Source organism: Pristiophorus japonicus, chromosome 1, assembly GCF_044704955.1.
Source record: "Pristiophorus japonicus isolate sPriJap1 chromosome 1, sPriJap1.hap1, whole genome shotgun sequence".
Lineage (NCBI taxonomy): Eukaryota > Metazoa > Chordata > Chondrichthyes > Pristiophoridae > Pristiophorus > Pristiophorus japonicus.
In genome coordinates, this window is record NC_091977.1 from 175543176 (window position 1) to 175554884 (window position 11709).

The 11709-nt window shown below is 42.2% G+C and overlaps 1 protein-coding gene across 1 annotated transcript in view; it reads left to right on the forward strand.

The window, feature by feature from the left end:
* Positions 1 to 11709, forward strand: part of LOC139267141 (arrestin domain-containing protein 3-like) — a 69786-nt gene that overhangs the window by 54220 nt on the left and 3857 nt on the right. The window contains exons 4-6 of the mRNA XM_070884992.1: positions 6223 to 6325; positions 8824 to 9080; positions 10049 to 10211. Of these exons, the coding sequence (XP_070741093.1) occupies positions 6223 to 6325; positions 8824 to 9080; positions 10049 to 10211 (523 nt within the window). The remainder of the gene's footprint in view (positions 1 to 6222; positions 6326 to 8823; positions 9081 to 10048; positions 10212 to 11709) is intronic.

Here is an 11709-nt window from a genome sequence, read left to right on the forward strand (position 1 = left end):
TTTGATCAGATGGTACCCCAAATATCCATCCTGACCAATAATTTTCCTTTCCCTATCTTGATTCGTGTGTCTCCCACCCCGGTTCCGTTGATCAGGTGATAGGATTGGGACACTCACGACTCATGTCCAGGTACTCGTGCTATTGTTGTGGTTGCTCCCCCTTATGTGGCCCTAGCAAAGGTTTCCTCGGTTCTTTGTTAATGGCCCTAGCCAAGGTTTTTATTCTGCGCCTCTTGTATCTGCCTGCACATTCTGCCAGGAGTATCAGTACCACTACCAGCTGCACTATGACTAACACATGGAATATAATTCTAATCCAAGGGTGTATGTGCAAATTCAGTCCAAAGTTGTAGAACCGAGTATACCACGGTGGTTCAGCCAGTTCTGTCCTTTTGTAGTTTTTCGATTTGTTCCTCTTAGACGACGTATTTAAATTGTTGTTCAAACACAATCCTTTCCAATGTCAACTGCTCTTCGCTCAACTTAGGTATTGGTTTTCCTTGTGGCGCCCCAAAAACTTTATATAGCTTTTATCATATCTACCACCATTCCGTTCACGGTTTCTTCCTCGTGGTATATTGTATATCCTTTTATGTTGATTTTGTGTTTAGGCTTCAGACAGAAGTTAGGGCGTCCAATGGGGCATGTTATTTCCCCTCCCACAGTCAGGTTAGCAGCTGTAGTGCTAACGCACCACCGCCCATCTCCTTGTGATGCTGCTGTGGTTTCATAGTCCAACGCCCATGGTGTGATGCTTAGGACGCATCCCTTCGCTTGGCCATATCCACAGTCATCCTCGCCCTCCTGAAACGACTCTCGGCATAACACAACCTGGTTATTCTTATAACAATCCGTTATAGACACACCCTTGGTCTTATTCCCATTTTTAATAACATACTGATGCAGCTTGTGATACCTTACTCATGTTTGGTTTCTTACTTCTCCCATGTTTGTAACCTTATCTAGACCTTGTCCTTCAGTAAGGTTATACTGTGGAATGTTTACTACGAACCCTATTATGTTCTGGTGGCCAGTGATGAGTCTATTCTCAGGGACCCATGCGTGGCTATTCCTCCAAACCTGACAGTCTTGGCTAGGATTTTTATCCAGCATCCAAGTTTTAAAAACATTGTTAGTTATCCAGTCCGGGACCTCCCCGTTCTGTAACTGCTCTAAATGATTTTCCACTGAGGCCAGCACCATGCTCTATACCCAGCACATACGGCGGCCGCACTTGCCTTAACGGTTCGGTCATTCAATAGATTGATGGTCTTTGCATGATCTCTCAAGGTGTGGGCTACCTGTAGTATCTCCCGTTCAGCCCCATCCCCTAGTTGGGCCTGCAGCCCGTTGTTATCATCTCTTTCTAACAGCTCTTTTAGGGTATGGGTTAAAGTACTAACTTGCCCGTCTATGGCCTGAACCATCTATTGTGTTGATTGTTGAGACCCCGGCCACATAGTCCACACCTACCATTTCTAATATGCCCCTCTTTCTCTCGTCTTTCGGGTCACCATAAATTACATGCTGTTAGATTCTGACCCTTTCAAGGCTCGTAGTGTCAGATTCTTATATAGTGCCACCGTGCTGGGCCCACAGAAACTGGGGTAGTTATATGTCAGGTTTAGAAATACTGTTATCACCCGCTGTCGCACCCCGAAGTGGATTCTGTCTTTCATTCGTTTCATCACCAGCCCCCCCGGTCATATCTGGGCATACAAGGGGTTCTGGTGGGGGGGCAGTAGTAACAGTGGCTGTGGTAGTTGGTGGAACAATGGTGGTGGATCTACCTCAGGGAACAACCTCCCAGCACCACTCACCACTGGCCCATTTGTGCATTTGGAGGGCGGGCATAACTTCAAATATGGTAATACTGTTTTTTAAAAAATATTGTAATTCTCATTTATGCTTATAGTTTAAACGTATTATGTCTAAGTGATTCACAGATCACAGAATGCAAAGTACTTGTTTTATAATTATGTGCCTAACTTCTGTTTTAGAAGCTGAACATTTAAAAAAAAATGCCAATCCAAGTAGGAATAGCATAAGTAGAAAATCTTTTGCTCTAACTTCAAGATATATCAAGGAGAATCACCTGAAATATCTCAAAATCCCAATTCAAATATTGTACTGCTAATCTTAATTTAAATCTCTTTTATTCTATACAAAGGAAAATGAGGGCGTATCTTCCCTCAGCCTGTAGCCTCGAGAAACCCACGCAGGCATTTTTTTTAAAGGCATGCACTCTCCCTTATTTATTTCTCATTCCTAGACTAAATTTATTGTCTGGCAACCCAATGTAATCAATGATTACATGTTTCCTTTTGACAACTAAGTGAGCGCGTCGGAATTTCTTTTTAAAAACGAGACCATGCATTTTTTTTTACTGTAATCCAATTAGAACGTCCAAATTTCTCAGCACCAGAGCTGAAGCTTCTGTGTCAGTTCTGATTGCTCTTTTTAAAAAAAATATATATATTTTTTGGCAAGGCTGAAGGTTTTATCTTTTGTGAAACAAACCCATCTTTGTTAATTTCATCGCTCCGTAAATCATAATCAAAACAAATCTGCACCTGCGTTTCTAACTTAAAATGTAATTCAATTCTAGGTTCACACTTTCTTAAAACTTCCCACATCTAGGACAACACTATAAAGGGTTAAAAACTTTCAACTCTCTGTCTGAAAAAATGGGTGGAGCTAAAACAAACAGACAGCTACACTATTTTTCTTTTGGGAAAAAAAAACAGGCTTTCAGTCAAATGAAAAATTTATTAACTCCCACCAACTTTTCATTCAACAAAGCTTATTTTCTTTTTTTCCGGTTCTCTTGTTTTTCTTCATCAGTCTCTGTCCCAACCGTCCGGTGGGTGTCATTGTAGGCACTGACTTATTACCATTAATCCTGCTTTGGCTGTTTTCTTATTTTTCTGTTTCTCCCACCATAAGTTCTGTTTGGCTGGCTTATTTTAGGATCCCACCCATCACTTAACATAGTCATTATTAATCAGTTTCACCATATCAGATATCACCTGTCCCTCTGCTTGGTTTCCCTTAAACCCAGAGTCTACGGCCCCACCGATATTTTCCTATCGATTTAAACTGTATTCTTAGATATTGATTGTCCCTCCCGAGAGTCTACAATCCCATCGCTACCTTATAATTTCATGTTTGGGCATTTCTACCCCTTCACCGGATTCTGTGAACTGTTGGACACCTCTAACAACTGGCTGGACTAACAATACTGATTGCCTCCCTAATCTGGTTCCTTAAACCTAGAGTCTGCAACCACTACTGGTTTCTCACTTTGACTTATATAGTGACGGATATACAACACATTTAAATTACCTCCCAAGTTTTTTGCAACATAACAGACTTTTCACAGATTCAGGTACCCCGGGCAACAGACAGATTTCCTAACAGCTTACATCGGATTATGAATGGTAGTTTAAATATACTCACTTGTGATGCTTCTGTAAACACCCGTCTGTCGGTTTCCCGTAGGTACCCTGCTTGCAGTGCCAATTGATATGGAGTATTACAAAGATACTCGACACAAGTCTGTTTTGGAGAAAATAATTGTTTATTATATAATACTCGATCGAGGGAGAGACAGATTCTACACGAGTTCAGTAACTCGGTGACCCAAACCAGCTGTTCTTTCCGAACAATTGTCGGGTTACTGTTTTTATACAGTCAAAATACATACAAAATCATGAAGTTCCGCGCATGCAGAGGCTTTCCATTTGTTGTTTCCCTGCCGCATCACAAATTTTCGCCTACCTACTATGATTACAAATATTAATTGGTTCATACAATTATATTGACAGCAAGCTTTGTTACCTCCCCTGTGCGCCTTTTATCTGATAATTTATGTGCCACATCATTCTCAGATCTGCGAACTCTTCTCCTCTTGGCCTAACTGCTTTCAACCAGTTGAGATGTTCTTCAATCGTCATTTGTTTCCCGTACTCTCTTACCACTCCAGGTGACCTATTTTTCCCAACTGTCTGGTTTATGCTGTGATAAGATGATCTATCTTCCTGAGAGTTCTAATTTTATCATTTTCCCTGTATTCGTAGCACGTATTTTTTCTTTTTTCTCACAACCTTGCTTTTGGTTTTTAACTTTACTTAATTAGGTCCCCTTTGATAAATGAGGTTCTCTCTACTTACATTTTTTTTTCTACATTAACGGTTCTCTTTCCTCACGTACTGTGCCCCATTCCTTCAAATCTGATGTCGTCACCCCTCTTAAAAAATGAACCCTTAACCCTTCCGTCCTTGCAAACTACCTCCCCATCTCGAATCTCCCTTTCCTCTCCTTGAACTTGTCGCCTCCCAAATCCGTGCCCTTCTTTCCCAGAACTCCGTGTTTGAATCCCTCCAATCATGTTTCCGCCCCTGCCACAGTACCGAAATGGCTCTCATCAAAATCACAAATGACATCCTTTGTGACTGTGACAAAGGTAAACTATTCCTCCTCGCCCTTCTTAATCTGTCTGTAGCCTTTGACATGGTTGACCACTCCATCCTCCTCCAACGTCGCTCCACCATCATCCAGCTCTTTTCTATCTAATCGTATCCAGAGAACCACCTGCAATAGCTTCTCTTCCCACCCCCACATCATTAGCTCTGGTGTTCCACAATGATCTATCCTTGGCCCCCTCCTATTTCTCATCTACATGCTGCACCTTGACGATATCATCTGAAAACACAGCATCAGTTTCCACATGTATTCTGACGACACTCAGCTCTACCTCTCCACCACTTCTCTTGACCCCTCCACGGTCTCTAAATTGTCAGACTGCTTGTCTGACATCCAGTATTAGATGAGCAGAAATATTCTCCAATTAAATATTGGGAAGACCGAAGCCATTGTCACAATGTTTGTGTTTATTATTTTTTAGGTCAATCACTTCCATGAACTTTGATATAAACATTCATGTTAGCTGGGGGAATTTTGTGAAAGGCATTTCATTTCTAGCTTTTACAGGTTTTCATTTATTTTGATTACTATCATATCACATCAGTGGTTTGTTCATTTAAGTTAGTGGTTAGAGGAGTATGATTGTTGATCTGTGCACCAGATATGGGACCAGCATTTCCCATTCCTTTGCAGAATTAATGGCCTCGATAGTAACGTCCCCACAATGGACGGGAGGATGACAAAAATGAAATAACACGGAATGCGACCCCAACCCGACGTGACCGTTGTGATTTTTTAAGGTGGCAGATTTCATGGTGTGCGAGTGTCACACAATGGAGAGGCGGGACACTTCATTAACAAATTTAAATCAGGCTCCCACAGTGCAATTGGGAATCTGATTTAAATGTTACAGATAGTTTCCCAGAGCTTGGGAAACACAGCAGTGAAAGGGAGGCGGGCGCTTCCTGCATTCCTTGTGGACCAGGAGGAGCAGGAGTGCTCCCCCTGGCCCCACAAAGAAGCCTTCAGCCTCCCCTCTGCCGATCACAGCCTCTCTCTGTCGCTGTTGCAATCAACGACCTCCCCCAAGCCGACCCTTCTATGCTGTGATCGCAGCCAACCTTGCCTCACCCCCAAACCTCGAACACTGACTTTTCCATGCCACGATCACAGTCAACTTCCCCTCCCCACCCCACCTCTCCCCCCCCCCCCCCCCCCTGCCAATTACAGGGGACCTCCTGCTGCGACTGGTTGCAACCTCCTGCTGCGAGTTTTTCCATCCAGCAGTTGGCCAGGCTGTCAATTTGGCCGGCTGCCAGGCAGGAAACAGAAGAAAATGATGGTAATGAGGTCCTGATGTTATGTTCAGCAGTTCCTCCACATCCCCGGCCTTCCTGGGTTCTTCAGCCATTTTTGGCTACCCCCACGCCTTTCCCCCTCCTCAAAATATTGGGGCCAATGTGCCAGTCATAAAATTCACTGGATATGTCATTAATACCTTGTATAGCTAGAGATTTTCAGATATTTTGCTATTAAGGAGGAAGTTTCCTTGGTGTACTATTTGTAACAAAATCTTTAACCGATTTATAAGAAACAGGTCAATGATTCTGCTTCACCTTATGCACAGAGGACATCTTTGGCCACTGTGCCATCTTGAAAGAGTGTTGATCTGATGGAAACAGGAGAATTTACCGTGCTTTCTGTTGATTTTACAGTCACCACAAGCAGCTATGAATGAGAAAACTCGTTTCTGAAGGGGAGCAGGGTTATTTACTGAGCTTTCTGTTCTTTTTGCAGTCACCACAGGCAGACACAAAAGAGAAAACTCTCTGTTGCTGCTGCTGTGCCTCAGGCCCAATATCCCTAACTGCCAAAATTGAACGGAAGGGCTACTTGTCAGGTAAACTCTGAAGCGCCGATGATATTCTTGTCACATGCGAGTATCACATCTACAATAACATGGCATTGAAAGTCTTGCATATGCATGCATTTCCTGTTTAGTCACCGCTAATTACTTCCTCCAGTCCACACTATTTGCGTCATGCTTTCCAGTCGTATCTAAACATCTGTAACTTACCTGTAATTGAGTCTTCTGGTTTCTAAGTTGCATCACTAAGATAATTGAAAATCGTCACCTGCCAGAGGCTGACTGAAATTGAGCCTCTTGCTTCAGAATCTTCTCCATCTGGTGTACTTTGAAAAATATTTATACATTTTTATAATGTTTTTAACCTTTTTAAACACCTCAATGCAATACTTGGAGGATCGATAATCCGGTGTTGTAGCTCAGTGTCAGTGTTGAAAGCTAAGGATTAGTTCCCCGGGTGCAAAGGTCAAGAAAAAGGAGTGGAAACCTTTAATGTCCCATCAGAATTAGCCCATGATTTTAGAAACTTTTTTCGGATGGGGGAGTGGGGGACTGGTGCAGGGGAGTGGGGTGCTGTGCCTCCAGAAAGGCTATATTTTTTTTTAATTGGGGGGAAAGGGAGTGTTCCTGGCCTCCTGCCTCATTTCCCAAATGGAAGAGTTCCTAGGCATTCCAACATAGGGATTGTTCGAAAACACGACACTGTGGCCTTGCTACTGACCGGGTGGTCCACAGGCACTTGGGGACAAGTTAAATATTTAAAAGAAGGCTTTCTCTTATTTTTTTATTCCCCTCCCATCCCAAGATCTCGAACTCCAATTGGGATCTTCTGGCTGCCGATGAAGATTAGACAACTAGAAGATCCCAATGTCCAAGTCCCAACATGCAGCTGTAAACCTGAGAGGCCACAGCAAGCCTTGTTTTCCAACCCCTTCCACTGGCACTCGCCCCCCCCCCCCCGCCATGTGTTTTAAAAAAAGACTTGCATTTATATAGCGCCTTTTATAACCACTAGACATCCCAAAGCGCTTTACAACCAATGAAGTATATTTTGAAGTGTAGTTACTGTTGTAATGCAGGAAACGCAACAGTCAATTTGCGCACAGCATGTGCCAACAAACAACAATGTGATAATGACTAGATAATCTGTTTTTTAGTGATGTTGATTGAGGGATAATATTAGCCAGGTGACCAAGGATAACTCCCCTGCTCTTTTTCAAAATAGTGCCATGGGATCTTTTACGTACACCTGAGAGAGCAGACAGGGCCTCGGTTTAACATCTCACCTGAAAGGCGGCACCTGTCAGAGTGCAGCGCTCCCTCAGCACTGCACTGGTGTGTCAGCCTAGATTTTTGTGGGACTTGAACCCACAACCTTCTGTCTCAGAGGCGAGGGTGCTACCCACTGAGCCACGGCTGACAAATTTACATTGATCATATCCACGCCCATGACACACAGTGCGATCTTTGATGATTTGAACAATATTGGATACTTTATATTAAGATGCTATTATGTTCAATTGAACTCAAAAGTGATTAAATCCATAGTACACGAATTCTACGAATGAGAGTTACACCCAGATGAAGTGTTTCCTGCATACCACATCAGTTTGTAACACATACCACAGAGGAAATGTGGTCTATTGTTGGAATGGTTTTAATTGATATCAGCACAGAAGGGTAGGATGGCAGCTTCCTGGGAATCTCACACCTGCGGGGGTGATGGTCGGTTTAATTGCCGATTCCTCCGATATGGGGAGTCAGGGAGGATCATAGCTAAAAGAGTAACATATATAGCAAATCTTACCTCAATACAGCTTAACTTCAGTCTCTCCTCATAAATAAGGAAAATATTTCTTTTAAATTATGCCATGCTGACCCATTTATTGGAATAACAATCATATTTTTCTTGGACAGTCTTTGTTTCTTGAAACCTGGCTGGCTATCTAATCCTAGGCCCGTTTTCTTCTTAAAGGAGACGTGCCTCCACACTGCTTCATTTAGCAGCATTTGTCAAAGTTAACCTTGAACATGTGTTTTCCTCTTTTGTTCTCGTTATCCACAGAAAATGGAAGGGGCGGCTCAACCTCCGACACTGCCCCATCCAATGGTTGGTTAATAGAGCTGCCAAATAAATTGGCTAAATGCAGAACTGTGTCATCTGTTGTAAAGATACCGACTGCTAATAGGCACCATAGGGCCAACACCAGCCAATGACAGAACTTGTGATCTGTGGCCTCAAGCATGCAGTTGAGATTTTCTTTCCCTTCATTTTGTTTGTCAATTCATGATCCATGCTCCTTCAACTGTGACATTACTAATCAACTGAGATGCCTTCGGGCTTTTCTTAAAGGTTTGCAGAATTTTTGTCCCCCCTCCCGCCCTTCCCATTGTGACAGTTCCATTTAATCATCTCCACTCCCCTAAATTTTACTTATTAACTTTAAATTTTTTTAAATTAGACTGATGCAGAGTCCAGGTGGAAAATACAAAATAATATAGAATGTGTTTGTTGTTTTTACCTTCTACAGATGAATCAATTCAAATATTTGCTGAAATTGAGAATCATTCTTCCCGCACAGTAGTGCCAAAGGCAGCTATTTATAAAACGCAGATTTTCCATGCCGTAAGTAAAACAAGGACAACTAGCGAGCTTGTAACCAAATGCCAGGGAGAGCCAGTGTTAGCTGGAAAAACAGAAAGTTGGAATGGAATGGCACTGAAAATTCCACACCTGTCTCCCACGCTGATGAACTGCAGTATAATCCAAATGGAATACACACTGAAGGTAGGTGACTTATTGAATTACAGTTTTGAGTGCATTGAATGCAAAGTAAGTACAGCACCACAAAGCACATGGTAATGTCAAGCCCTTAAAGTCGAAGGTTTTTTCGACTGTACCTGATGTAATTGCTTTGGCCTCATTACACGGGTGGTTCCTACTTAGTTGTCTCTGGTGCAAATGCTCCTTTTATATTCATTTGTTGTCATGTTGTGGGTGATGCTGACAAGGCCCTAGTTACCCTGAGAAAACCTGTCGTGCATTCCCTCTCTGATATTTCTCCTCCTCCTCCTCCTTCAAAACCTGCAAATAGAGTTAGATGCCCCAGAGAGCCCTATATAGGCAATCACACAGAATGATAGGCACAGATAACAGATGAGTTGTAGCTTTAAGAAGATCTGCATAAGTTCACTTTTAAGAATAGCAAAAACAGCAAAGATTCACTGATAGGAACCAAACAAAGCAGCTATTCATACAAGTAAAGAAAGGAAGAGGCCACTTTCAGAGAAAGGACCTAACATGGCATCTGGGCTTCTCCTGCAACACCCATTTTATATGGGCACTAATGGCATTGTGCCTCATTTTAGTTTTTTGGTGGCAGTAACGAGGATGCAAGCTTTCAGTGCCATAAGTGTCTTCAGAGCACGTTATTAAGCATGATACGTAATGAGCACTCAGCAGGCCTTGATGCCAAATAATATGGCACACTGAACATCACATTATCAGTTCCTCGATCGGGCAGGAATTCGTATGCCCAATCTCCGTAACGACATAAACAGTGGAATAGCATTTTGTTTATGCATTCTTATGTGAAGGATGGTCTCGGATGGGTTGCCATCAAATATGGAAACTCACTCTGGCACAGGTTACTGTTGTCTGCTGAACAGGGATAAAGGTGGAAATTGAATTCAAAAAGTAAATTGTTGGCGGTAATGTTTTTAAAAATTCTTAAAGGTTTATCTGTTGTTTCTTAGGTGTACGTAGATATCCCGGGAACAAGCAATTTAAATGTTAATTTACCAATAATTATTGGTACAATTCCCTTGCATCCCTTCAGTAGCCAGGCTACCAACTTTAGCACCCAGTATGGCATGAACGCTAACAATTTAAACTACACACTCCCTGCAGGACCTGAAGGTAAGGACAAGATCTGACAAGAAGTATAAGGATATGTGCATGTGTGTGACCAGAGCAGGGTCAGAAAAAGTATAGGAGCAGAACCTGAATACTATCTGCAGCCTATTTTTTGGGGAGACAGGCCATGCTGGAAAAGCTGTAGGCTGCCATTGATGGTTTATGAGAGCCTCACTAATAATTCAAACATTATTTAAATTTAACCGGGCTATGACTTCCCAACGTTTGCTTGAAAAATGTGCAGCCAGCATTCTGGGCATTAAAAATATGATTGCAACAGATCCCCTACCTGCCTTTTGAATGTTTTTCTTAAAGCAGTGGCAGGCTGGCTCAAGATTGTTTCGTTTTCATGTTTCAGTATTTTCTTTATTGCATTTATGCGTTTGTTTTTGATTTGTTCTCTTTGCATTTAAGTTTACTTTTTTGCTTTGGTTGTTTTCAAATCATTGCGTCTCAGAGAACTTAAAATTAATTTTAGCAATGTTAAAATGGACATTCCACATGGAATTACTTTTGTCGTCAGGGGGATGAGAATGAGAAGGAGTTGCAGAGAAAGGATTAGAGAATGGCCCGCCTGTATTTAAGGTGGCTTGCACAGACCTCCCGTTACTAAAGTATGGAGGTCCATAGACTGTATGAGTACTTGGGTATGTCAGAGGAGATGTACCTTTGTTGCCTATGCTACACCAGACTTTTTTCCAGGATGGATTGTGTCTTCAGTGAGCCATCTTGTAAAAGTAGAAAAGTAGTCTTGAGATGCTCAAAGTTAAAAGAGCGCGATCACAGTGACAGACATGCTCCACCTGCAGGCCAACCTGGATGCAAGTAAATGACTGTATGCTATGCAACTAGACTGTATTACAGTGACTTCAGGCGTGATACTCTCGGAAGGCTTTCAATTGTATGTTGCATCTTGAATGCCAGCGAGGATAAAATAATTGTCCAGGATTTGCTAATTGCAATCCAGTGACTTAGCACAAGGCATGAGCTGTGGAATTCTAGCTCAGCAAGAGTCACGAGGGGGAAGAAAACAGAAAACAAAATGGTAAATCGGTGAATCATAAGACCTTGTCTACTTGAGAGCCATAAACAAAACCATTTAGTTCTAGGTCCTTTATCAATGAAAAAAACATTTAATCAGCTTTACAGGCTATCCTTGGCTTCAGTTTCACCTAAGGAAATGGGGTGCTTGATTCAAGAACATCAGGGAATTTAAACATGTTATTGTCAACGAGACTTGGTAGCCATTAAATTGTTGCAGCTGGGCAGATCTCCTGATCAATTAATTTACACCCTTTATGATGAAATTTGGTGATTGATGGCTGGTGCCATCACCAATAAAGCAGTAAATGCCCCTTTTTAACGGGGCACAACCAATAAATGGCAAATGAAACCAAATTTAAATGAAATTTAACAAATCAATTTACAATTTTGTTTCTGAGGGTGATGAAGCACTCCAGTCCCAGTGCCCACCAGTCGCGGAAGGCCTCAAGCGTACCGG